General features: G+C 43.4%; 8 protein-coding genes across 15 annotated transcripts in view; 4 read left to right on the top strand and 4 right to left on the bottom strand.

Moving 5' to 3' along the window:
• Positions 1-152: 152 nt before the first annotated feature.
• On the top strand, positions 153-1,790 carry LOC6738772 (flightin). Of its 2 annotated transcripts, none has more exons than XM_016169214.3 (4): positions 153-254; positions 733-996; positions 1,053-1,208; positions 1,273-1,790. In XM_016169214.3, exons 2-4 carry the CDS (start codon positions 737-739, stop codon positions 1,403-1,405), a joined length of 549 nt encoding a protein of 182 aa, XP_016032591.1. In that variant the 5' UTR covers positions 153-254; positions 733-736; the 3' UTR covers positions 1,406-1,790. The 2 variants fall into 2 exon arrangements, with proteins under 2 accessions (XP_016032591.1, XP_016032590.1); XM_016169213.3 differs by lacking the exon at positions 153-254 and adding an exon at positions 488-547.
• A 550-nt stretch (positions 1,791-2,340) lies between these two features.
• Positions 2,341-3,360, top strand: LOC6738771 (N-acylneuraminate cytidylyltransferase A). The gene is made up of 4 exons (XM_039293397.2): positions 2,341-2,497; positions 2,554-2,744; positions 2,801-3,005; positions 3,055-3,360. Exons 1-4 carry the CDS (start codon positions 2,424-2,426, stop codon positions 3,329-3,331), a joined length of 747 nt encoding a protein of 248 aa, XP_039149331.1. The 5' UTR covers positions 2,341-2,423; the 3' UTR covers positions 3,332-3,360.
• On the bottom strand, positions 3,326-5,265 carry LOC6738770 (alpha-protein kinase 1). Its single transcript, XM_016171755.3, has 2 exons — positions 4,624-5,265; positions 3,326-4,566 (listed from the first exon to the last, which is right to left on the bottom strand). The coding sequence occupies exons 1-2, from the start codon at positions 5,177-5,179 to the stop codon at positions 3,347-3,349; spliced, it is 1,776 nt and encodes a 591-aa protein (XP_016032589.1). The 5' UTR covers positions 5,180-5,265; the 3' UTR covers positions 3,326-3,346.
• Positions 5,266-5,474: 209 nt separating this feature from the next.
• Positions 5,475-6,932, top strand: LOC6738769 (proline-rich protein 36). Its single transcript, XM_002085533.4, has 2 exons — positions 5,475-5,801; positions 5,861-6,932. Exons 1-2 carry the CDS (start codon positions 5,581-5,583, stop codon positions 6,858-6,860), a joined length of 1,221 nt encoding a protein of 406 aa, XP_002085569.1. The 5' UTR covers positions 5,475-5,580; the 3' UTR covers positions 6,861-6,932.
• Positions 6,933-7,004: 72 nt separating this feature from the next.
• Positions 7,005-12,793, bottom strand: LOC6738768 (putative mediator of RNA polymerase II transcription subunit 12). 3 transcript variants are annotated; one of them, XM_016171754.3, is made up of 4 exons: positions 12,415-12,793; positions 9,653-9,898; positions 9,382-9,591; positions 7,005-9,319 (listed from the first exon to the last, which is right to left on the bottom strand). In XM_016171754.3, the coding sequence occupies exons 2-4, from the start codon at positions 9,730-9,732 to the stop codon at positions 7,189-7,191; spliced, it is 2,421 nt and encodes an 806-aa protein (XP_016032588.1). In that variant the 5' UTR covers positions 9,733-9,898; positions 12,415-12,793; the 3' UTR covers positions 7,005-7,188. The 3 variants fall into 3 exon arrangements, with proteins under 3 accessions (XP_016032588.1, XP_044778731.1, XP_044778730.1); XM_044922796.1 differs by lacking the exon at positions 12,415-12,793 and adding an exon at positions 10,133-10,661; XM_044922795.1 differs by lacking the exon at positions 12,415-12,793 and having other exon boundaries at positions 9,653-10,661.
• LOC6738767 (uncharacterized protein C16orf52 homolog A) lies at positions 11,311-12,343 on the top strand. Its single transcript, XM_002085531.3, has 2 exons — positions 11,311-11,508; positions 11,569-12,343. Exons 1-2 carry the CDS (start codon positions 11,403-11,405, stop codon positions 11,967-11,969), a joined length of 507 nt encoding a protein of 168 aa, XP_002085567.1. The 5' UTR covers positions 11,311-11,402; the 3' UTR covers positions 11,970-12,343.
• Positions 12,794-13,238: 445 nt separating the features above from the next.
• Positions 13,239-18,576, bottom strand: LOC120284755 (adenylate cyclase type 2-like). Of its 3 annotated transcripts, XM_039293388.2 has the most exons (10): positions 18,437-18,576; positions 17,450-17,676; positions 17,174-17,381; positions 16,483-16,796; positions 16,254-16,416; positions 15,983-16,195; positions 15,682-15,786; positions 15,544-15,558; positions 14,818-15,060; positions 13,239-14,320 (listed from the first exon to the last, which is right to left on the bottom strand). In XM_039293388.2, the coding sequence occupies exons 2-10, from the start codon at positions 17,665-17,667 to the stop codon at positions 14,189-14,191; spliced, it is 1,611 nt and encodes a 536-aa protein (XP_039149322.1). In that variant the 5' UTR covers positions 17,668-17,676; positions 18,437-18,576; the 3' UTR covers positions 13,239-14,188. The 3 variants fall into 3 exon arrangements, with proteins under 3 accessions (XP_039149322.1, XP_039149323.1, XP_039149324.1); XM_039293389.2 differs by lacking the exon at positions 15,544-15,558; XM_039293390.2 differs by lacking the exon at positions 18,437-18,576 and having other exon boundaries at positions 17,446-17,578.
• LOC6738764 (adenylate cyclase type 2) overlaps positions 18,064-23,506 on the bottom strand; it is a 39,499-nt gene continuing 34,056 nt past the window's right edge. The window contains exons 11-21 of one of the 3 annotated variants that reach the window (XM_016171752.3): positions 23,380-23,478; positions 22,471-22,589; positions 21,886-22,112; positions 21,610-21,817; positions 20,919-21,232; positions 20,690-20,852; positions 20,419-20,631; positions 20,118-20,222; positions 19,980-19,994; positions 19,254-19,496; positions 18,064-18,756 (exon numbers count right to left, since the gene is read on the bottom strand). In XM_016171752.3, the coding sequence (XP_016032576.1) occupies positions 18,625-18,756; positions 19,254-19,496; positions 19,980-19,994; positions 20,118-20,222; positions 20,419-20,631; positions 20,690-20,852; positions 20,919-21,232; positions 21,610-21,817; positions 21,886-22,112; positions 22,471-22,589; positions 23,380-23,478 (1,838 nt within the window). In that variant the 3' untranslated portion in view covers positions 18,064-18,624. Of the gene's footprint in view, positions 18,757-19,253; positions 19,497-19,979; positions 19,995-20,117; positions 20,223-20,418; positions 20,632-20,689; positions 20,853-20,918; positions 21,233-21,609; positions 21,818-21,881; positions 22,113-22,470; positions 22,590-23,379; positions 23,479-23,506 lie in introns of those variants that run through there. The other 2 variants (XM_016171753.2, XM_016171751.3) reach the window with 2 other exon arrangements.

Raw genomic sequence — 23,506 nt, 5'->3', positions numbered from 1 at the left:
TAAATTTGAATCTGCTTACTAACTTTTCCATTGTTCCGGAACTTCTGATGCTGAAATGTGAAACTATTTAGTACATAGGTGTTAATAGCGTTTCGGCCAATTAAATTTGGTGTGTGAGTACGCATGCCAACCTTTGTATATAGATGCTGCTTCTCGATATATTTAGATTAAGTTTTCTAAGTGCATTTGTTTCGAGCAGCAGTTCGATCATTTAGTCTTTTTTCCTTTATATCAGTATAAACACTATAGTAAAGGTACGGTCCCTAATTTTTCATTGGACCCAATGTCCTAGTTCTAGCTGCTAGAAAATCAATGTGAATCCCTTGCACGTCTAAAACAAGTCTATGATAAAAAGTCCTTTGGAAAGATAACAGTGATATTAGTGGTTTAAGAGATAAATACAATTCAAACGAAACATGATGTAACTCATTAGATGCAGATTGTAATGCATTGAACCATTTAAATCGTCCTGAATTCGAAAGGTCTGAGAACGCCAGCTATTTGGGCGTCCTGAATTCCAAACATTTCTGATCAACTGCGGAAAAAGGTTATTTTTAAAAACGAAATTGAAATTTAGGTTGTGTTGCAATGTTATGCAACGTGAAAAGGTCAACGTCTATAAAAAATAAGAAGACAGTGACATTTTTAAAGTATCTTATTGTGATATAATAGTGTGATGAATGTGTATCTGTCTATGATAGATATATTAACATTGAAAGGACTCCGTTTCAGTAATATGGCAGACGAAGAAGATCCATGGGGTTTCGACGACGGCGGCGAGGAGGAGAAGGCGGCATCCACCCAGGCGGGCACTCCGGCTCCACCCTCGAAAGCACCGAGTGTGGCATCCGATCACAAGGCTGATAGCGTCGTGGCTGGCACTCCGGCCAACGAGGAGGCTGCTCCGGAAGAGGTAGAAGAAATCAAAGCACCGCCGCCTCCGCCAGAAGACGATGGTTACAGGAAACCGGTGCAGCTCTACCGCCACTGGGTCAGGTTGGTGCTCCACTGCACTGTACCGTACTGTATCTTATGCAACCCGCACTTTTCAGGCCGAAGTTTCTGCAATACAAATACATGTACAACTACAGAACCAACTATTACGATGATGTAATTGACTATATCGACAAAAAACAAACTGGAGTGGCCCGGGAAATACCAAGACCACAGACGTGGGCGGAACGTGTCCTGCGCACACGGAATATCAGGTGGAGTAGCTAACCCGGCTTGTCTAACTATAGTATTTGTTAATATATTTATTCTCCACCTCAGTGGCAGTGACATTGATTCGTATGCACCGGCAAAGAGGGACAAACAACTAATCCAAACACTGGCGGCCTCGATAAGAACTTATAATTACCACACCAAGGCATATATCAACCAAAGGTATGCCAGTGTCCTTTAAATGTACCAATAGAACCGTCGGACGAACGGATGAGCACTCGTAGTTATATAAAGGGTAACCACCCGTTGTCAAGAGATCCATACGTATGTGTATAGTAGTCAGTCAGTAAGCGTTTGCATATCTGCGCATCTCAAAACTCTGTATCCTGAATCTGCCTTATGGAGTGGAACCTTTCAAGAAAACGAATATTGTATATTTTCTTACATGCGTAATTTCTGTTAATATATTGCCATATGTACTTATTCATATATATTAACACAACTTACCTCTCAATACATGGTATTTTTAAGGTTATTTGCTTCATTTTTAGCAAAGTGAGTAAATAAAACAAACTTATTTATATTGTAAAGCTTAAAATAAAAACTGTGCAATAAATAAAACTTAATAAACATTGATGTTTTTCTTATTCAAATATGGCGGCATTTAAATATTCAAAAACTAGTGCTTAAAGAGTTCTTAAACCATGGGGAATTGAAAACCTTGTAGAAACCTAATTTTATAGCAAAGCAATCCATCGATCCATCGATCTTAAACCATGGGAATTTAAAAACCTTGTAAAAACTTAATTTTATAGCAAAGCAATCCATCGATCCAAGATGAACGTAAAGTTGAAACCCACTTTGGTGGACTGACTGGTGAGTGAGTACTGCCCTCCATGAAAATCTGAGTAGTCCAAAGTCCCCATAACGTGTCTATTTGCATAAATCACAAATGCAACCCCTAATAACACACAATAGGGTAAATTAGGCTATTGTGTGCGTTTGAATTAGTACAAGTACATTTTAGAGTGAACCAATACCAAACTAAATTTAATTAAATTATTAAAAAAGCACAGGAGAACTCAAAATATACAAAAATAATATATAGTGATCATGAAAACTACTTTAAATATTTCTGTTTTTTAATATTTTAAGTAGTTTATTTGTACTTACTGGCTCACCCTAATAAATATATCTTATATGGGAGTCACGATTTTTCTTTTTATTTTTATTTGGACTTCAACTAGAAGCACAGCACCATGATAAAACTGAAACCGGCGACTTTTCTTATTTTACTAGTTTTTCTTTTCGAAACCGGGTGTACGGAAAATTGGTGAGTGATTCATGAGTAGATTCATGAGTACTTTTATTTATTGGCTTTTATTTCAGTCTGAGCAACGATATTCATGCATTAATTTTGGCCAGGGGAGGCAGCAAAGGCATCAAGCTGAAAAACCTGGCTGAAGTTGGTGGCTCATCGCTGTTGGCCCGCACCATTATGACCATCAAAAATTCGACTTGCTTTCGACACATTTGGGTTTCCACAGATGACAAACGAATTGCCATCGAGGCGCAAAAGTGTGAGCATTAAATATTATAATGGTGAATCTATCTTGCAAGCTCTCAAGCACTTTAGATGGTGCCACAATACATCGACGGCCTGAGAAGTTCGCCAGAGATGATACCCCATCACTTCATGCCATTTCGGAGTTCCTAGATGTTCACAGGAGTATTCAGGACTTTGCACTATTCCAATGCACATCCGTCTTCCTGAAAACCAAGTACATTCAAGAGGCTGTTCGAAAGTTCGAGTCCCATGACTGCGTTTTCGCCGCTAAGAGGTATGCCATGCTCCAAGTAAGTATGTTATTAAGAATCCATCTATTTCAGATCACATTACCTGCGATGGAAGATGGTCGATGGGGAATTGATGCCAGCGGAATTTGACTTGAGTGCCAGGCCAAGACGCCAAGATTGGCAGGGTGATATTGTGGAAACCGGAATGTTTTACTTCTCCAGGAGGAAACTGGTGGACAATGGGCTACTGCAGAACAATAGGTGCTCCGTTGTGGAAATCGATGCCAAGGATAGTCTGGAAATTGACTCTAGCCACGATCTGACTCTAGCCAAGTACATCTTAAGTAGTGAAACCAAAACGGAGTTATAGAAAGAACGTTTATGTTCATTGCTCTTGAATGGTGGTTTGATTTTGTAGTTTGGGCTTCAGACTCTTTGTTGGCCAGGCTATCACGGAGGTGTAGCGACTGATTCGCTTGGTCAGGAGGCGTGGCACGAGGGCGTTGCTGGTGGGTCTCAGGACCAAGCAAGTCCTGCCAATCCGAGCGACACACAAGGAGGTTGGGTTGGGAGTGGTCCGCACAAATGATGCTCCTCCCATGGATCGGCGTAATGGCGACTTTTTGCTGGTTGCTTGATCATTTTGGTTGTCCTTGGCATCCGGGGGTGTCTCCTGAACCTGGGCCTTCTTGTTAAATATGGGCTTCATTCCATCAGGATTGTGGGATCTTTCGCTGGACTTCAGTGACTTTTCCTTGGAGGGGTAGAAGTTGCTGCGTCGCTGGCTTGGTTTCAAGGGGCAGCAGACACTTTGGGCTTGTTGCTGCTGCCGCTGCTGCGATTGGAACACCTGTTGGTTGTTGAAGGGTCCCAGGCAGTGGCAACAAGGATGGGGGTGCACCCTGCACTGGGAACACTGGTTGCACAACGATTGGCACGAGCAACAGGGATAAAATCCTCCAGAAATCGGAATATTCTGCTGCTGCTGGAGCGCACAAGTGGAGGTTCCGAGAACTGGGTGCATCACGTGCTGACTGATCTGACTACCTAATCCCATGGAAGGATGTGATTCCATGTTCGACACAGGACAGCAGGATGTGCCACCGTTGTAGCAGCCGTTTGCAAAGCTCTCCGGCTTCAGCATGCAGCAGTTGCTTCCGTTGGCTGGACATTGATACTGATTGCCCATCTGCATTGGACAGACTTGACTCGTCCTCGACGGATAGCAATTGCTGCACGTGCAGCAGGAGCAGCTGCTCGGCGTGGCGCACAGGAACTGCTGGCCAGGATACATGACAGGAGAACCCGATGTTGCCGTCCCCGGCTGGTTCATGGGCATAAAACTGATGGTCACATATGGCGAGTTGTTGGTCGGTTGAACTCGAATGTTCGGGTGTTGCTGCAGCGTCAAATGATGCTGCATATGCTGCTGCTGCTGCTGCTGCAGGTTCTGATGTTGCAGCAAGGACATGTGCTGTTGATGCTGCTCTTTCAGTGACGGATGTCGCTGTTGTTGCTGTTGCTCCCGACTTAAATTTGAAAGTTTTTGGCAGACCTGTGCTGCAGTTTGCAGGGATAACTTGCGAGCGGCTGGTACAGTATTACCTGGGGAGGAACATAGACATAGAAGCAATCTAAAAACAGGAGTAATGATATCATTACCTTTCTGGTTGCTATTGCTGGTGGTTGGATACTGCGGAAAGGCTTTATCAGTCTGGGATCCTGCATTAGAAATGGCGTAGGAAAGCGAGGTCTGCTGCGCCTGACACTTGGAGGTTTGCTCCTCCCTCGACTGTTCCATGTCCTGTTGAATCCGATTCCGAGCCAAAGCGTCCTCGAGAACCACGAACGAAGGCCTATTCGCCAGATCTTTGTTGCAGATCTTAACGAAAGGCGGCAAAGTCTCGGTTTTCTTGATCTCCTCTATGGACTTGGCATTCTTGCTCTTCTCCAGCTTTTCAGTTGAATCATCATCGATGTCATTTGAATCCCCTTTGAGCACAGCTATGCACTCTTTCTTGGCTTCTTTAGTGCCATTCGTCGATGGGGAGTTACTACTGTCTGCTCCGCTTTGGGGATTCTTGCACTCCTGATTAACTGAGCTAATTTCGATGAGACCATCAGTGCCCACGGTAATCATGAAACTGCATTTGGCCACCGTTTTGTCACTTGATTTGGCCGATTGCCCTGATGATTCATTCTCGCCTGGGGCCTCCATTTTCCTGAATTTTGATGTATTTTCCGGGTGATGTGGGTTTATGTTTCCTAACGCATATCTAAAAGTATATCAGGCGATAAATGTGCTGTCAAGTTTGAAATGATCGTCTAAACTGGTTTTCCATTACTATGTTAGTGGCAACCAAAATGTTCTTGGTGTAAAAGATTTTAGAACCATATTAATATATAATATAAATAAATATAAATTATATATATATATGAAGGAAACAATATTTATTTCTTAATATAATTCTAATCTTATATAGTAGAGCAGCAAGTTTGGTATCAATCAGTATGTCTCAGCTTTATGATGTCAAACATTTCTACACCTTTTGTGCTTTAACATGTACACAAAATTGTCATATCCGGGAGTTAGCCTCGCCGGGTGGTGAAGAGTTGAAGATGTTCTGCACGGAGAGCTGTGAGCACGGATGCAATGCAACCTCGTCGGGCAAGCTGATCGCCAATGGAAGCGGCGGTGGCCTACAGTCGCAGGGAAACTCACAGCATCAGTTCACCATGTCCTATGCTCCACTGTCGACCAACGATGTGTCCTCCAAGTCCGAGGTGGAGCCACCGCGACTGGGCATGTGCCTGGTCACCGAGTGTCCAGAGGGTTTGAGGTAATTTATACATGAATTTCCTTGGAAAGTAATTTGATTCCTAATCCCTTCCTCTCCAGCATTGACTGCAATGTGCCACTGCCGAATTCTTTCAATTTGGATGAGTACAAGAATCACATGATCTGCTCGAGCTGTACCCAGTTCAATGGTGGCTTGGATAGGTTTGGCCAGCCAGGTACAGCCGCTCCAAGTGCCAGTCCTAGTGCCAATCCATATCCAACTGCGATGCCCAATCCCATCCAGGCCTCTCCTTGCAGCTTTCATGGCCAGAGTTGTTCAGCCGGAGGACCCTACGCTGGATGCGATTCGCAGCCAAAGCCATCAAGATGCTATCAACAGGAATCATCGTTGGCTCAAGGAGCTACAGCGATGCCGCAGATCTTTTGCCTGGCACCACCCAGTTCCCATGGTGGCTTAAATCAGCCCGTTTACTTGTGCAGCATGATTCCAGTGCCGCCATCGTGGAATCTGGTGCCGATGGCCCAACCGCAGCACTTGCCGCATCAGCAGCTGCTGACGAATCCCGCACAGGACTCGCAGCTGCCGCTGCAGCAATTGGTGCAGTACGACCTCTCCTTCAACCGCCTGCTGTCCGAATTGCGCAAGGAACGGGAGAGGTCCTGTTGTGAGCTGCAGCTCCCCCAGCCTCTGGCCTTCCAGCTGTATGCGCCCACGGTTAGGTTTCTAGATCAGCCAGATGCCAGTTCGGCGAAGAGAGAGCCTCATTGTCCGCCGGCAGCTCCTTGTGCTCCTCCAGCTGCACCACCACAACCACCATCCTTGTCTCCATCCGCGCCATCCACATCTGCCTCCGCCGCCGGGATGTCCAGAGCTCGTTCGGCCAGCCCGAAGCGCAGTCGTTCGTGTCTCCGGAACAAGGATCTCTGGGACAGTGGCGCATCCGTACCAGGTCCTTCCCCCTACTCCTCGCCCCCCCAACATGCGACCGGAAATGTGTGCATGAAGTGCGGAAACTGCTGGCACTGTCCGCGCTGCAACTGCTCCAACTGCTTCTGGCATCCCGGCTTGGTGCGAGCTCCTCCAAGAGATGGTCGCTAGGGAAGGAATAGAACTGTAAAAGAAAAAAGTGTAATAAAATTTTGCTCCTATTTCTTAATTGAAATAAACAAATATTTAAAGATTTCATTCTTATACCTTCAATAGTGAGAATATTTATTCTTGTAAAATGAGGAGATAGGAACTTTTAAGGGTGTTTTTTTTTTTTCGTTTATTAGCTTGTAATATTTAAAACCTATTTATAAATATTTTATGATACACAAAAAAAAGCTTAGTGTTACATAAAATGAATTCTCTCACAGTTTCTAGAGCAGCTTGGACTTATATCACAAGTAATATTCGTTAAACAAAGAATTGTTATTAAAAGTAATTATCGATCAGCCTGCATGTTCATAAAGCTAGCCACGTAGTTGGACATGACCGAGGTTATTCCGAAGTGGTCGTTTCTGGGCTCGAGGGGTTGGGATTGCGGATTCCGGTGGCCGGGCAAGATCAGCGAGGCTGGCGGCAAGGGAGTCCTCATTTGGCGATGATACGGATCCGATCCCAGCTCGGAAATCCTTGTGCGACAACGCCTAACTTTAGGGACAGAGGGACTAACCTCGGTGCAGGTCCTGCTGCTGGATTGGCAAAATGGAGGTGGCGGAAGGAGAAATCTTCGCGGCAGCTCAACTGCCGTGGTATGCGACTCCGGTGCTTGGTAGTTCTGCTGCTCATGGTAGGCTTGGATGCGCTGTTGATACGCCACTGATTCCTGGTAGGCAGTTGAGTATATGTAGGATGGATCGTACAGGAAGGCCTGTTGCTGCATTATGTAGGTCTCCGGGCTCATATGGGCATCTTGATGCACAAAGTGCTGTTGCTGCTGCTGTTGCTGCTGCTGCTGCTGCGGTTGTGCTTCTGGTTGCTGTTGTATCAGCAAATGTTGCCGCTGCAAATGCTGCTGCTGCTGTGGGAGTTGCCCCTGTTGGAGTTGCTGCTGCTGGTGCCAGGACCAGGCCAGAGACTTCTCCTCCAGCTGGCGCTGCTGGTCAGCCATCCTCAGCTCGAGAGTTTTCATATCGGATCTCAATTGGCGCTGCATTTGCTCCCTGTCCAGCTTGAGTTTCTCCTCCACTTTCTTGAACTGCTCCATTTTGAGCTGGAACAATCGCTTCTCCTCCGCATGCTGTCGCTCGCAGATCAGACGCTCATCCAAGACCTTCTTCATGGACTTGCTCAGGTGATGCAGTTGATTCCTCTCACGGTTCTTGATCCGCTGATACAAGACTCTCAACTGCTGCAGATTTTCCTTGCCTGCTTGCTGCTGTTGCTGGAAAATCGCTTCGTGTTGCTGCTGACTGGCCGGCAGCTTGAATTGATGTTGCAGGTATGCAGGTTGATTCTGGATGTGCAGCTGCTGCTTGTGGAATAGCTGATTTTGATTGGTGTAGTTATCAGCGTTTTGGGGATTCCATTGGAAGGATGCCTCGTGGGCGACAGAAGCCTCAATAGTCGGATGTGGCCCGAGATTTTGATTCATTCGATCGGCGGCGTTATTGTTGCAAGTGATGGATGGGTGATACGCATCCTCGTTGCACACATTCGGTTGCACAATGTGGTGAATTAGCTGCTGACGCAGTGCCGTTTGTCCGAAATCTTCAGGGGATTCCGATCTCACGGGAGCCAGGTCTTGCACTGGAACTTCAGCAGGCTCGTGGATTAACTGGTTCTGTGTGGAAGAGTAAAAGAAGCCGATGGCCTGTGGTTGCTCAGGTGACTCAGGCTCCTCTTCTGGTGGTGGTTCAACCTGTTCAGGACTCACTAATTCCTGGGTATGTGGCACTTCCTCCTCCTCCTCCTCCTCCTTCACCACCAGCTCCTCTTCCATTTCCTCGTCCACCTCCTCGTCCAATTCCTCCTTCACTATCGTCAGGCACTCCACGTCACAGCAGCCCACTTCGGTTTCCGGCTCCCCTTTCGAATCTGGATTGTGCCAGGAAAAGTAGGGATAGTGCTGGCGTTTGGAGTTGCTAGTTCTTATCACACTTTCACGCTGGCTCTGCAGGATTTTGCGGCTTATCTTTTCCGATTCCGAGTCAGACTCGGCTTCCTTCTTCACAAAGTCGTACAGCTTAATGTTCATTTCATCATTATCGCATAGTTGACTCTGCTCCCCGATTTCTGTTTCCAGATCGGGCATGCTAAGGGGTAACTCCCTTGGACTTTGGGACACTTCGGGTGGCTCATCAATGCTTTCTTCCTGCTTAATGTCCATAGTTTCGGAATCAATGTCGGCTTCTTTGGATCTCGGATAACATGCCTCCTTCATTTTCTTAGCCACGTAGCGAGGACGACCCGAACCCACCGGAAATTTCAGCATTCGGAGATGGTACTCCCGATTCTTGGCGTATTTAGTCAGTGTCCTTGTGCGCTGCTGAAGTTCGCTGCGCGCGAGTTCTTTGGGTATGAAAAGCAGTTCGTTGGAGAAAGCAATCTCTCTGCGCTTCTTTGTTTCAGCACTGAAATTCAATAAAATTACGATTAAAACTAATAATTATAGAATATATTCGATGAGACTTACATGGATAGCGAGTGCCTTTGTTCGAGGACAAGAGGTCGGGTTGTATCGTCCTTTGCTGGACTGTTCAAATCTTCGTGCTTATGCTTTAGATCCTTGGGTTCTGCATTATCCGAACTATCGACTTCTTCTTTGTTGGTATCTTCTGGATTATTAACTTTGCTTTCAGTTTCCTCTTCATCAGCACGAGTACTGAGTAGGTTTTCTAGATTTCTGTATATTCATTAAGTATATTAGTGATAGTAGTAGATGATAGTTTAGTTAGTAACCTTACCCGTCGATAGCCTGGCGCTCACTCATAGGTTGAGGCTCGGACTCGGACAGCAACTCGGATTCTGATTCGGACACGACCATGTCGTGCTGAGAACTGCCAGCAAGCACCTTTCCCTTTCCTTTAATATAATTGAAAATTGTATACGAAAGCGTAGTTATTGTTTGCCTGCGGTTTAGGATGGCTGCTTTGGACTTTCCGATTGCGCGAAGTTGGTGGCTTTAATTGACTTTCGACAAAACTTGTTCACTGTAAATAGAAAATTGAGGAGTAACATTAGTAGGCATGGGGTGGGCAGAATGGTTAAACAAAAAAGTTTAACGCAGTTTAAATAAAAAAATAAATATATATATTATATGAAAAAATATTAAAATTGAGATACAAATATTGTGTAAATATAAAATTAAAATTTGAAATTGGCTAAGCTTTATAGAACTTAATATGAAACCTAAGACCAGAAAATTTCTTGCCGTGCTCGCTTACTCTTTCACTTTCATGTGCTTCAAAGTGAATCAAATTTCCCGATACCGCGGCCCATCATAATTTAGATCCATTTGTAAACAGGAACCGAGCTAATCAACAAACAAATAAATCTCCATTTGTGGCTGACCCTCCGCCGCAGGATTTCGAGCTGATATCGAGTTTCGTGCGTGGGGCTCCTCGATGTCGCGACGAAATCCAATCCAATCGAATCCAATTCAATGCCGGAGGATAGCCGAACCGTGCGAATGTTGCGTTGCACATCCGAAATGTGAATGAATGCAAATGAAATTTGCTAATAATAATACGACAATTACATGGCCCGCGGGCGATAAAAAAATGCCAGACCCACAAGCTCCCGAGCGGCAATTATGGGGCATACACCGCCGGCTTGCCCAATAGATTTCACTGGGCAGATATGGCCACTGGCCACCTATCAACCCATCCACCTGTCCAGCTGAACGGAACCCACCCCGTTTGTGGCGCTGGCCGGCATAACCTGGGTCAACCTGGACGAACTGAGTACACTAAGGACACGTCAGCGGCGGCCAGGTGGATGTGACGTGGCCACATTCAATTCCCTCACTTATAATTGGAATGTTAACTCTATTTTTCCACACGAGTCAGCCAGTTTCTAATGCCAGTGCATGGCGAACGGATAAATTCTTGGCTAATAATGTTCTATGCACTCTTTGCCAGGGCTTTGTATTAGTTTAGTGAATACTTACGATCTTCTTGGCGAACTTATTCTTCCTAATCAATCTTTTTCACGGTTTATTTGATCTTTTACCAAATTAAAATTTGTGGAGTTTTTTTGCTGTCTAAATTGGATGAATTGCATAATACTTTTTCAATACTTTTTAAAGCCCTCATTTTAGTTAGCCAACACTTAAAAATGTAATAAGGATAACAGAATTTTTAAAATTGCAACGTATTTAATTTGTTTTATAGCAATTTTGCTCTTCTAATTAGCAATAGGAAATATAAGCCATTAAGTATTGTTGATGAGCATCTGAACTTTTCAATTTACTTGTAATTTTATCGAACATTTTAACGTAGTTTAATAGCAGCATCAAATTAAGAAAATGTTTTGAAATGCTAATTCAAATGTACGCGCCTAGCTGTGAACTAGTTGTACTACTAGTTCCAATTACTAGTTCATTCGTTTAGTATATACAGAGCTATCGCCGTTTGGCATTTTTTAGTGCATTGCGGGCAGTAGAAAAGAAAACATAAATAAGCGGATAAAAATATATCTAAATTTCGCATCAGGATGGATAAACTAACTACAATTAGTGCCACGCTTTTCATGGCAGCCGATGTCTTTGCGATTGTGAGTCTGGCGCTGCCGGATTGGATCATCACGGAGTCCGGAACGGGTAAACATGGCAAACAAGGAAGTGATTCTAGATGAATCTCAAATCTCTGGATATTTGCAGGTGACATCCGATTGGGACTGATGTGGACCTGCATGACGCTATATAACCGACCGCAGGTGTGCTATACGCCCGAGCTGCAGCCGGAGTGGCTAATTGCACTGATCTGCATCTTTGTGGGCTGCATCTGCGTGACCACCACCGTCATTCTGCTGGCGTCGTCCTCCTGCAACCGGAATGTGATTCCGTACGCGCGCTGGGTGGGATTCACGGCCATGGTGCTCTTCTGCATGGCGGCCGTCGTCTTCCCGCTGGGATTCCACGTAGAGGAGATCGGCGGACAGGCCTACCAGCTGCCCAACACATTCAAGATTGGCATCTCCTACATCATGTTCGTCCTGGCCCTGTGGATCACCGTCGTGTCCGAGCTCTTTGCCGGCAAGGTCTGCCTGCCGCACTTCTAGAGACGTGACCACGGCATCGCTAGATTCCTCATTTCATTTGCAGTTTGCTCTGTGATTTGTTACACCTTTTGTTTTTCCCTAATTGTTTTAGCTCTCAATTGGTAGGGTGCACTTAAAACTCTCTATCTTAGTTAACATATTAAAATTAGGTTAAATAAGCTGGAAACTCGAATATGAGCTACACGAATCTCCCATGCACTTGGCACATTTTAAAAATTATTTACTTTAAAACCTAATTTTATCCTAATCCTTAGTTGATAAATGTTTAGTAAGCCAGACTTGATCATATCTAAGGAATAAGCGTAGCCCTAAGACCATTTAGTTAGTACAATTTTGTTATACGAATACACATTTTGTATTTAAACTGAGAAAAACATGTTTTTTCGTGTGCTTAAGGCACATCCGGTGTGCCAATCTTCAAGTCTTAAGCTCAAATTCCACTCACAATCTTTCAAAATAAACGTGTTTTTCACAAATTGTTGAAATGTGTGCTGATTCCTTCGTTAATGTGGATCTGCTCATGAAAAACACACTGACTTGCACAACAATTTCACGACCTATGTCAATTGTTTTTATGTTTTATTGTTTAGACGGTTTAAAAATCCATGCGGAAATGAACTTGCGATTATTCGCGATTAATTAGGAATACGATTATAACTTTCCAGGCTTTTCATAAGCACAACTTATTTAACATTGAACACATTTAGTATTGAAACTTCAAAAAAATATAGATGCGTATATTCTCACGAGGAGCTCCGTCACTTGGAAGATCGCGACAGCAACTGAAGCAAAGAAGCCACACATTGGAGTAGGGATCTCGGCGGAGTCCCGAGGTCTGCGCATGCGTCGTGTGTATACATACGAGTGTAGCCATGTCCATGGGGCTACTCGCGATCCCGAGAATGCTGAGCCAGCTCCTTTCGATCCAATTCTAACGAGGGCTGCCAGAGACGAAACTCTGCTGACCCAGCACTGAAGACTGTCTACGCTTTGCTTACAAGATTTGTTTGCAATCCGAGCCGCCGAAGCACTTTACAAATTCCTTCACAGCAGACGACCATATAAACAAACTCCCCCACCCCTTCAATTACAACACAATAGGCGCTCAAGATCGAATTTTAAGTCATTCAACACCATGGTATCATAAGAAGTGATTCCTCTGAAAATTACTGCCGGTCGAGTTGTAATTTCCATGCTAATGTGTATATTATATTTACTTAAAGATATAATCCTGTCATAAGCGTTTATGGTAGAAGAGAAAACACGGCATTTTTGAATACATAATAATATTTTATTGATTTCCTTTATTTATCATTTAATCAAAATCAATTAAATTGTCCGATAATATCAAATATTGTTCAATGAATCTACTGCAGCGTGTTTGGTGTGCCAACAAACATCTCGTTCATTTATTCCAGCGCAGATACTTCGAAATCAGTTTCGAATCTTGAGAGTTCGGTTGATGGTATCGCATCTAAGCAGGTGAGTTTTCATCGGAGGTATTGTATCGAGTGGTTGGTTTGTTGGGATGCGATAGGTACACAAGATGTATCTTATAGAGTAGTGCGCTTTGGTGGCTTTCTCTTACATAGTTATGTACATAAATATATCAAAAGATGATGTAGTGAATAGTTTAGTAGTAGTAAAAAACATCCGAGTAAAAAAATATATAGAGCTTTAATTGATTCTCCCTACAGAATTTAACTAGTGTCGTTTGATCAAATCGATTAGTTTAAACGAACTGATTTATTTAGTGTATGCTCTTCGCAGTGGAGAGGGAAACATATCTTGAGAACGAAAACTAGCAGATACTAGATAGTAGATAGTAGATATGTTTTTGGATTTTGGCGGGGCTGTTGAATTTGCATTTCATTGTCTATCATAATTTAATTCGAATCGTATATAAATATAAATATTCGCTGTTTAAGTGATGGCTTCGCATAAGATTAGCTAACAAATCGTACGAAATAGTCAATAACAATTTAACACTACCAACTAACTAAAAACAAATTGTTGCTAACAATACTCAACTGTGCGCGTGATGAGCAACGTACTTTAAATGCCTGCGATTGCAATCCATTACAACTAAATGATAAGCTCAAAGAATAAATAAGAAGATGCTTCTAAGTGACTTTTGGCCTAGGCTACGTGTACATGTTCATAAATATCCATTAAATAGATTAAATAGTATCAACAGCAACTGGGTGACGATCGGTGATCTACAACTTCCCATCGAAAGGTGTCTTTACAAAGTAGGTGACTAGATTGCCCTTGCCCTTCACATAAGTCAGGCCTCGGCACTCGCACTCGTAGCCGGCGGTCATCAAAATCTTGGCCGTGTTTTCCGTCGTCTGGGGGAGAGAAATGGAGTTGGTTATATCACATGGCACTACTTAATATGAACTAATTAGCATGCAACTCGGAACTTAAACAAACATAAATGGACATTGAACACAAGCGGTCTGATTTCTTGGGTTTTTGTTAAAGTGCCCTGTAAACTGATATGGTATCATCCAGAAGATGAGACTAGCTTCAATGGGTTTCTCTGTCTCATATAAATCTCTATTAACTATTAATCCGTTCAAGAAATGTTAGCTAACACTTGAAAATGAGGGAATATTATATCATTGGCCCTGTTTGTTCACTTTTGTTTAGCTCAATGGCATAATCTGTGTATATATTGAAATTGGCAGTATATTAAACGCTTAAATATGTTTATTGCATATAATACTAAATGTTTCTTAACTGCACTTCATTCAAGGTATGTAGTTTACTTTAAAATGTTTGAAACAAAAAACGGAAATAATCATACATGACTATAATTTCGGAGTCCGGGATACCCACTCACCTGAAGTCGTCCCATTACGCCACATGAGTCCATGCGGGAGGCCACGTTGACCGTGTTGCTCCAGATGTCGTACTGCGGCTTCTGGGCACCAATCACGCCGGCAATCACCGGACCGTGATTGAGTCCGATGCGGAGACGGAATCGTTGGAAGGACTCGCGATTAATCGAGTCCAGTATGGACATCAAAGCAATCGCAAACTCCACCAAAATGACCACGTTGTGCTCCTCCGTGCGCTTCTCGTCCTTGATGGGGAAAAACAAAAACCAAAAAAAGGAGCAATGCGTTAGTACCGATTCGATTTAGTCCTCATTGCTTGTTGCCTCCTAGAAACCTCCGCCTCCTGCTTCCGGATTCAGCTAATCCCAATCCCAATCCCCGCCCCACATTCGACCCTCATTTGGCGACCCTTTTTTTATTGGTCTGCTCCGGCCTTTGTTGGGCCAATGTGATTTGATTTCCTCTTTGTTTGGTAGTTGTAAAAATTTAATTAAAGCGCTTAGAAGCGATTAAAAGGCATTTGAACAGTAAATAACATTCGGTCGATTGGGATTTATTGGGGGAAAAGGTTGGAATTTAAACTGAATTCCGGCGAGTTTTTGCTTCGGTTGAATTGGATACATTTAATTTTGAAGCTGATGGGATCTGATAATGTGGGCATTTCATCATCATCATCTCCTTGAGATGCGAATGTCACAACCTTAAAGACGAAATCCTTAAAGACTTACCGCAAAGCTACGTGACTGGATTGGATAATCGAGTCAGGATGTTATTTACAGGATTAGTGAAAGCATTGGAAAGATATGAAGTAGACGAGATAGACACAGATTATATCTAGAGCGAGTTCTTGAGAAGATTACACCTACCGTGGCGCCGTCCTCCTTGCCGGGTCGCAAGCCCGAGGCACACATATATGTGCTCGCTATAGTCTTAATCTTTTCGATTCCACTGAACTTTGGTTTTAAGAGAAGCTGGAAATGAAAATAGTTAATACGATCATAAGGAAATAACTCTTTATATTAAATAAAGTGAAACACTCAGAGAAAAAACCGTGCTCAACAATCTCAATTTGAGCATTTTGATCTTAAAATCTAGCCAAGATTGAATCATACTCGAATCATGCTCGATGTAACTTTAAGATACAAATAAGATTAGTAAGCCACTTACCTTATCGAAATCACAAATGATTTCATTCAATAGACGCAGGCACTCCAAGCCCTGTTTGTTGACATCCGTCTCATCGTAGAACTCCTTGTAGTTGGGAATGGAGGCGAACATGACGGCCACGCAGGAGTAGCTCTCGTGGTAGAGCTCCGTGGAGCGTTCCAGATGCAGAAAATGGGTGGCCACGTGGGCCGGCAGGATGTTCTCCAGCAGAATCTAAAGATAGGAATCCAAGTTCAATCGCTTCTAGATTTCTTAAATGTTTCATTTAGACCTTGTTAATGCCACGCATGGTCTCCACCTCCTCCTGCTCCACCTTCAACTTGGCCTTCCAGAGGAAATCTGTGCGAGCCACATATTCACCCTGGCGATCCAGAGTGTGAAGCACCAAGATGATTACCAGGAGCAAAAGGAAGCCCTTGATCTCAAGTGGCAAGCTGCAAAAACAGAAAGTAGAGTTCAAAGTTAGTAAGAATCTTTCTGTTATAAGTATTTTTCCTTACCCGTATGTGATGTTGGCATCGTTGTACATCTCAAAGAGATCACTGTACCCAAGGACTGTCATCTGTGCGATCACAGCCACCAGCATGGCAATCAGCTTGAGAATAAATCCAGATCGCAGGAAGGCGGAAATCGCAGCCAAACTAATGGCACAGCAATACAGAAATACGGGCGCAATGGGTATGGCATGGTCGATCTCCCACAGCTGCACATCCTCCAGGGTGGAGTTCACGAACTCACTCGAAAAATTGCTCTCCAGGATGGTCTGATTGGATGATGGCTCCTTGTTTACCCCGTCAGGCACAGTGTAGTTTATCTAGAATGAGAATTAAATAGGGTGGTTCATATCTTCCATAACTGATTTGGAAATATATATTTTGGAAATATATTATGTTTTTAACTCAATATTATTTAGACTACTAACAGTGAGAATGAAAAGTGTTTGAAACTTAAGCTTGTTGCTAAACATTTTTATTTTGAGTGATGGTATAATTATAGGCTATCAGATACCCTTTACTTAACTAACTTTTCAACATTAGATAGAAACTGAACATGCGGACGGAGAAAAGATCCTGATACAACATGTATCTACGTTTCAAAAACTTTTGAAACGAAACCTTCCAACTCTTCGAGTTATGGGTATAATAAAATGCCACTTCTAGTCAGTTAAAGAGACTTTTGGCCAAGACTTACCACACTGAACACCGCGCAGGACGAAATGAGGATGTTGACCACGACGAACATGGCCAGCCGCAAGTAGCGACTGCTGGCCACCACCTGGCCGGGACCATTTCGCTCCGTGGTGGAGGCGTGCACGTCCGGCACGGACATGTTGCTCAGGTAGAGGAAGAGGGCCAGCGATACGAAGCTGGCCAGAAGGGATCCAAGAAGGGCCAGGTTCCTGCCGGTGGAGGAACACAGAGCGGGGATGAGTCGAGGGGGTCGTTAATGCGAGTTGATCTCACCTACAATTCGATTACAATCAGCTGGACGACGGCCAGCGAGAGGAAGAGGACGAAGGCGCATATCAGGTCGAACCGGAAGTGCGTATCCGGCTGGGCGCGGTACATGGCCTCCCGGGGCGTATTGCGGTACCACATGGTGAACGGCTTCAGCTCCGTGGGCGGCCCGAAGAAATTAAAATTGAAACATTTACGCTCCGGTGGCAGTAAATTTGATTCAATCATGGCGATGCTCTGCGTACGGAAAAGGGGCAAAAACGAGAAGGACACACAACATAATAGAGTTGGCTTACATTAGGGTACAGTCAAGATTGCCTATCAAGTATTGGGTTTAAGTTTATATCGAAAATTCAATAGAAACAAAAAAACATAAAATAAAGTTTTTTATAATTATTTAACTTGCTTATGACTGATTTTGATTGATATATATTAAGTAATGCTATTTAAGCATGTATCCACTGTTTTCAGTTTATAGACCATGCAATCAGCTTTGGCCCCATCCAATTTGCTGATATTTCCTGGCCATTTGGTCATTGGTGGCTTTCTCTTACATAGTTATGTACATAAATATATCAAAAGATGATGTAGTGAATAGTTTAGTAGTAGTAAAAAACATCCGAGTAAAAAAATATATAGAGCTTTAATTGATTCTCCCTACAGAATTTAACTAGTGTCGTTTGATCAAATCGATTAGTTTAAACGAACTGATTTATTTAGTGTATGCTCTTCGCAGTGGAGAGGGAAACATATCTTGAGAACGAAAACTAGCAGATACTAGATAGTAGATAGTAGATATGTTTTTGGATTTTGGCGGGGCTGTTGAATTTGCATTTCATTGTCTATCATAATTTAATTCGAATCGTATATAAATATAAATATTCGCTGTTTAAGTGATGGCTTCGCATAAGATTAGCTAACAAATCGTACGAAATAGTCAATAACAATTTAACACTACCAACTAACTAAAAACAAATTGTTGCTAACAATACTCAACTGTGCGCGTGATGAGCAACGTACTTTAAATGCCTGCGATTGCAATCCATTACAACTAAATGATAAGCTCAAAGAATAAATAAGAAGATGCTTCTAAGTGACTTTTGGCCTAGGCTACGTGTACATGTTCATAAATATCCATTAAATAGATTAAATAGTATCAACAGCAACTGGGTGACGATCGGTGATCTACAACTTCCCATCGAAAGGTGTCTTTACAAAGTAGGTGACTAGATTGCCCTTGCCCTTCACATAAGTCAGGCCTCGGCACTCGCACTCGTAGCCGGCGGTCATCAAAATCTTGGCCGTGTTTTCCGTCGTCTGGGGGAGAGAAATGGAGTTGGTTATATCACATGGCACTACTTAATATGAACTAATTAGCATGCAACTCGGAACTTAAACAAACATAAATGGACATTGAACACAAGCGGTCTGATTTCTTGGGTTTTTGTTAAAGTGCCCTGTAAACTGATATGGTATCATCCAGAAGATGAGACTAGCTTCAATGGGTTTCTCTGTCTCATATAAATCTCTATTAACTATTAATCCGTTCAAGAAATGTTAGCTAACACTTGAAAATGAGGGAATATTATATCATTGGCCCTGTTTGTTCACTTTTGTTTAGCTCAATGGCATAATCTGTGTATATATTGAAATTGGCAGTATATTAAACGCTTAAATATGTTTATTGCATATAATACTAAATGTTTCTTAACTGCACTTCATTCAAGGTATGTAGTTTACTTTAAAATGTTTGAAACAAAAAACGGAAATAATCATACATGACTATAATTTCGGAGTCCGGGATACCCACTCACCTGAAGTCGTCCCATTACGCCACATGAGTCCATGCGGGAGGCCACGTTGACCGTGTTGCTCCAGATGTCGTACTGCGGCTTCTGGGCACCAATCACGCCGGCAATCACCGGACCGTGATTGAGTCCGATGCGGAGACGGAATCGTTGGAAGGACTCGCGATTAATCGAGTCCAGTATGGACATCAAAGCAATCGCAAACTCCACCAAAATGACCACGTTGTGCTCCTCCGTGCGCTTCTCGTCCTTGATGGGGAAAAACAAAAACCAAAAAAAGGAGCAATGCGTTAGTACCGATTCGATTTAGTCCTCATTGCTTGTTGCCTCCTAGAAACCTCCGCCTCCTGCTTCCGGATTCAGCTAATCCCAATCCCAATCCCCGCCCCACATTCGACCCTCATTTGGCGACCCTTTTTTTATTGGTCTGCTCCGGCCTTTGTTGGGCCAATGTGATTTGATTTCCTCTTTGTTTGGTAGTTGTAAAAATTTAATTAAAGCGCTTAGAAGCGATTAAAAGGCATTTGAACAGTAAATAACATTCGGTCGATTGGGATTTATTGGGGGAAAAGGTTGGAATTTAAACTGAATTCCGGCGAGTTTTTGCTTCGGTTGAATTGGATACATTTAATTTTGAAGCTGATGGGATCTGATAATGTGGGCATTTCATCATCATCATCTCCTTGAGATGCGAATGTCACAACCTTAAAGACGAAATCCTTAAAGACTTACCGCAAAGCTACGTGACTGGATTGGATAATCGAGTCAGGATGTTATTTACAGGATTAGTGAAAGCATTGGAAAGATATGAAGTAGACGAGATAGACACAGATTATATCTAGAGCGAGTTCTTGAGAAGATTACACCTACCGTGGCGCCGTCCTCCTTGCCGGGTCGCAAGCCCGAGGCACACATATATGTGCTCGCTATAGTCTTAATCTTTTCGATTCCACTGAACTTTGGTTTTAAGAGAAGCTGGAAATGAAAATAGTTAATACGATCATAAGGAAATAACTCTTTATATTAAATAAAGTGAAACACTCAGAGAAAAAACCGTGCTCAACAATCTCAATTTGAGCATTTTGATCTTAAAATCTAGCCAAGATTGAATCATACTCGAATCATGCTCGATGTAACTTTAAGATACAAATAAGATTAGTAAGCCACTTACCTTATCGAAATCACAAATGATTTCATTCAATAGACGCAGGCACTCCAAGCCCTGTTTGTTGACATCCGTCTCATCGTAGAACTCCTTGTAGTTGGGAATGGAGGCGAACATGACGGCCACGCAGGAGTAGCTCTCGTGGTAGAGCTCCGTGGAGCGTTCCAGATGCAGAAAATGGGTGGCCACGTGGGCCGGCAGGATGTTCTCCAGCAGAATCTAAAGATAGGAATCCAAGTTCAATCGCTTCTAGATTTCTTAAATGTTTCATTTAGACCTTGTTAATGCCACGCATGGTCTCCACCTCCTCCTGCTCCACCTTCAACTTGGCCTTCCAGAGGAAATCTGTGCGAGCCACATATTCACCCTGGCGATCCAGAGTGTGAAGCACCAAGATGATTACCAGGAGCAAAAGGAAGCCCTTGATCTCAAGTGGCAAGCTGCAAAAACAGAAAGTAGAGTTCAAAGTTAGTAAGAATCTTTCTGTTATAAGTATTTTTCCTTACCCGTATGTGATGTTGGCATCGTTGTACATCTCAAAGAGATCACTGTACCCAAGGACTGTCATCTGTGCGATCACAGCCACCAGCATGGCAATCAGCTTGAGAATAAATCCAGATCGCAGGAAGGCGGAAATCGCAGCCAAACTAATGGCACAGCAATACAGAAATACGGGCGCAATGGGTATGGCATGGTCGATCTCCCACAGCTGCACATCCTCCAGGGTGGAGTTCACGAACTCACTCGAAAAATTGCTCTCCAGGATGGTCTGATTGGATGATGGCTCCTTGTTTACCCCGTCAGGCACAGTGTAGTTTATCTAGAATGAGAATTAAATAGGGTGGTTCATATCTTCCATAACTGATTTGGAAATATATATTTTGGAAATATATTATGTTTTTAACTCAATATTATTTAGACTACTAACAGTGAGAATGAAAAGTGTTTGAAACTTAAGCTTGTTGCTAAACATTTTTATTTTGAGTGATGGTATAATTATAGGCTATCAGATACCCTTTACTTAACTAACTTTTCAACATTAGATAGAAACTGAACATGCGGACGGAGAAAAGATCCTGATACAACATGTATCTACGTTTCAAAAACTTTTGAAACGAAACCTTCCAACTCTTCGAGTTATGGGTATAATAAAATGCCACTTCTAGTCAGTTAAAGAGACTTTTGGCCAAGACTTACCACACTGAACACCGCGCAGGACGAAATGAGGATGTTGACCACGACGAACATGGCCAGCCGCAAGTAGCGACTGCTGGCCACCACCTGGCCGGGACCATTTCGCTCCGTGGTGGAGGCGTGCACGTCCGGCACGGACATGTTGCTCAGGTAGAGGAAGAGGGCCAGCGATACGAAGCTGGCCAGAAGGGATCCAAGAAGGGCCAGGTTCCTGCCGGTGGAGGAACACAGAGCGGGGATGAGTCGAGGGGGTCGTTAATGCGAGTTGATCTCACCTACAATTCGATTACAATCAGCTGGACGACGGCCAGCGAGAGGAAGAGGACGAAGGCGCATATCAGGTCGAACCGGAAGTGCGTATCCGGCTGGGCGCGGTACATGGCCTCCCGGGGCGTATTGCGGTACCACATGGTGAACGGCTTCAGCTCCGTGGGCGGCCCGAAGAAATTAAAATTGAAACATTTACGCTCCGGTGGCAGTAAATTTGATTCAATCATGGCGATGCTCTGCGTACGGAAAAGGGGCAAAAACGAGAAGGACACACAACATAATAGAGTTGGCTTACATTAGGGTACAGTCAAGATTGCCTATCAAGTATTGGGTTTAAGTTTATATCGAAAATTCAATAGAAACAAAAAAACATAAAATAAAGTTTTTTATAATTATTTAACTTGCTTATGACTGATTTTGATTGATATATATTAAGTAATGCTATTTAAGCATGTATCCACTGTTTTCAGTTTATAGACCATGCAATCAGCTTTGGCCCCATCCAATTTGCTGATATTTCCTGGCCATTTGAATTTGATTTCCCATACTCCAACCATCCAGAGGCCATTTTATTGGATTTTGGCCTCAACTTACCGCCAGTCCGATGTTCTTCACCAGCTTGGATTCGGCAATATTGGCAAAGGGTCGATCTGCCCCCCAGCACTCCACATATTTGGTCATCTTCGACGAGGGACGATTGCGTGTGACATGACCTGAAAGGATTCAACGTAGAATTAAAGTTTTGTTCCTATATGAAGTAATCAAAATATATTCCAACCAACTTAAATAGATCCTAACCACTTGCCAAATAGCTTCAAAAAGTATTACATTGTGTAAAATTAAGTGACATTGTGATAGTTTTTAGTGAGCTCACCAAATGTTCCCTCGATTTTACGACAACATTTCGGTCCACCATGATCCCATTAATAATGAAAAATCTCCCCCAAATCGCTGGCATTATTACACCTCAAAAGCAGCACAGTTTTTGCAGTTCAGCTAGTCGCTTTGGGGATTGGGTGGCCAGCCAGACAAGCTCATTAAAAGTCACCCATTCGCATTAAAAATGCCATCAAAGTGACTTTGCCACATGCCGCACTCGATGTCCTTGGCAAATTAAAACTCATAAACCAGCACAGGACCTCCTCGTGCTGCCTCATGGTTCTCCATGGTGCCTCACGTGCAGCAAGTACCATATACCACCAAAAGGGAGAAAAATCAGCCCAGCTGCTCCGTCAAAGAAGCTTAATTGCCCTGCTCCACGGTTCGCGGTCCATGGTCCATGGTCCATTCTCCATGTTCCATGGCCATCATGGATAAAGTTTTCACAAAGGCCAATCCGCAAACAAATGCAGTCTGCGATAAATTTACGATGCAAAAGTTGCCCAGCCAGCGATAAAATTATGCATAACCTGAGCTCATTTGTGAAAGTGATTTTCAACTGTTGCGTTTTATATGGCCAGCGAACTGGGTGGCGAAGTGGGTGGCGGGTGGTGGGCTACTTACCCGCATGACTGCGGAAACTTTCTCCGCTGTGGATGGACAGCTTTCGTCCTTCGATGAAGGCTCCGGAGGAGCGGCGTCTGTCGGCGAAGGACATCAGACCTGGTTGGGCGAAACGGAGGTGGGAAAG

The sequence above is a fragment of the Drosophila simulans genome, chromosome 3L (assembly GCF_016746395.2).
Source record: "Drosophila simulans strain w501 chromosome 3L, Prin_Dsim_3.1, whole genome shotgun sequence".
Lineage (NCBI taxonomy): Eukaryota > Metazoa > Arthropoda > Insecta > Diptera > Drosophilidae > Drosophila > Drosophila simulans.
This window is presented reverse-complemented; position numbering and strand designations above follow the sequence as displayed.

What these genes read in the sequence shown, in the direction of transcription:
- LOC120284755 (XM_039293388.2), bottom strand. Translation starts at nt 17,667, where the DNA reads ATGATTGAATCAAATTTACTGCCACCGGAGCGTAAATGTTTCAATTTT. An exon ending in CAGCTGATTGTAATCGAATT is followed by an intron (nt 17,382 to 17,449) that starts GTAGGTGAGATC and finishes CTCCACCGGCAG; the next exon opens with GAACCTGGCCCTTCTTGGAT. An exon ending in TCATTTGTGATTTCGATAAG is followed by an intron (nt 15,787 to 15,982) that starts GTAAGTGGCTTA and finishes TTTCATTTCCAG; the next exon opens with CTTCTCTTAAAACCAAAGTT.
- LOC6738767 (XM_002085531.3), top strand. Translation starts at nt 11,403, where the DNA reads ATGGATAAACTAACTACAATTAGTGCCACGCTTTTCATGGCAGCCGAT. An exon ending in CATCACGGAGTCCGGAACGG is followed by an intron (nt 11,509 to 11,568) that starts GTAAACATGGCA and finishes GGATATTTGCAG; the next exon opens with GTGACATCCGATTGGGACTG.
- LOC6738770 (XM_016171755.3), bottom strand. Translation starts at nt 5,179, where the DNA reads ATGGAGGCCCCAGGCGAGAATGAATCATCAGGGCAATCGGCCAAATCA. An exon ending in CAGCAATAGCAACCAGAAAG is followed by an intron (nt 4,567 to 4,623) that starts GTAATGATATCA and finishes GTTCCTCCCCAG; the next exon opens with GTAATACTGTACCAGCCGCT.
- LOC6738772 (XM_016169214.3), top strand. Translation starts at nt 737, where the DNA reads ATGGCAGACGAAGAAGATCCATGGGGTTTCGACGACGGCGGCGAGGAG. An exon ending in CTCTACCGCCACTGGGTCAG is followed by an intron (nt 997 to 1,052) that starts GTTGGTGCTCCA and finishes CGCACTTTTCAG; the next exon opens with GCCGAAGTTTCTGCAATACA. An exon ending in CTGCGCACACGGAATATCAG is followed by an intron (nt 1,209 to 1,272) that starts GTGGAGTAGCTA and finishes TCTCCACCTCAG; the next exon opens with TGGCAGTGACATTGATTCGT.
- LOC6738768 (XM_016171754.3), bottom strand. Translation starts at nt 9,732, where the DNA reads ATGGTCGTGTCCGAATCAGAATCCGAGTTGCTGTCCGAGTCCGAGCCT. An exon ending in GAGCGCCAGGCTATCGACGG is followed by an intron (nt 9,592 to 9,652) that starts GTAAGGTTACTA and finishes ATGAATATACAG; the next exon opens with AAATCTAGAAAACCTACTCA. An exon ending in CAAAGGCACTCGCTATCCAT is followed by an intron (nt 9,320 to 9,381) that starts GTAAGTCTCATC and finishes ATTGAATTTCAG; the next exon opens with TGCTGAAACAAAGAAGCGCA.
- LOC6738771 (XM_039293397.2), top strand. Translation starts at nt 2,424, where the DNA reads ATGATAAAACTGAAACCGGCGACTTTTCTTATTTTACTAGTTTTTCTT. An exon ending in TGCCATCGAGGCGCAAAAGT is followed by an intron (nt 2,745 to 2,800) that starts GTGAGCATTAAA and finishes CAAGCACTTTAG; the next exon opens with ATGGTGCCACAATACATCGA. An exon ending in TGCGTTTTCGCCGCTAAGAG is followed by an intron (nt 3,006 to 3,054) that starts GTATGCCATGCT and finishes CATCTATTTCAG; the next exon opens with ATCACATTACCTGCGATGGA.
- LOC6738769 (XM_002085533.4), top strand. Translation starts at nt 5,581, where the DNA reads ATGTTCTGCACGGAGAGCTGTGAGCACGGATGCAATGCAACCTCGTCG. An exon ending in GAGTGTCCAGAGGGTTTGAG is followed by an intron (nt 5,802 to 5,860) that starts GTAATTTATACA and finishes CTTCCTCTCCAG; the next exon opens with CATTGACTGCAATGTGCCAC.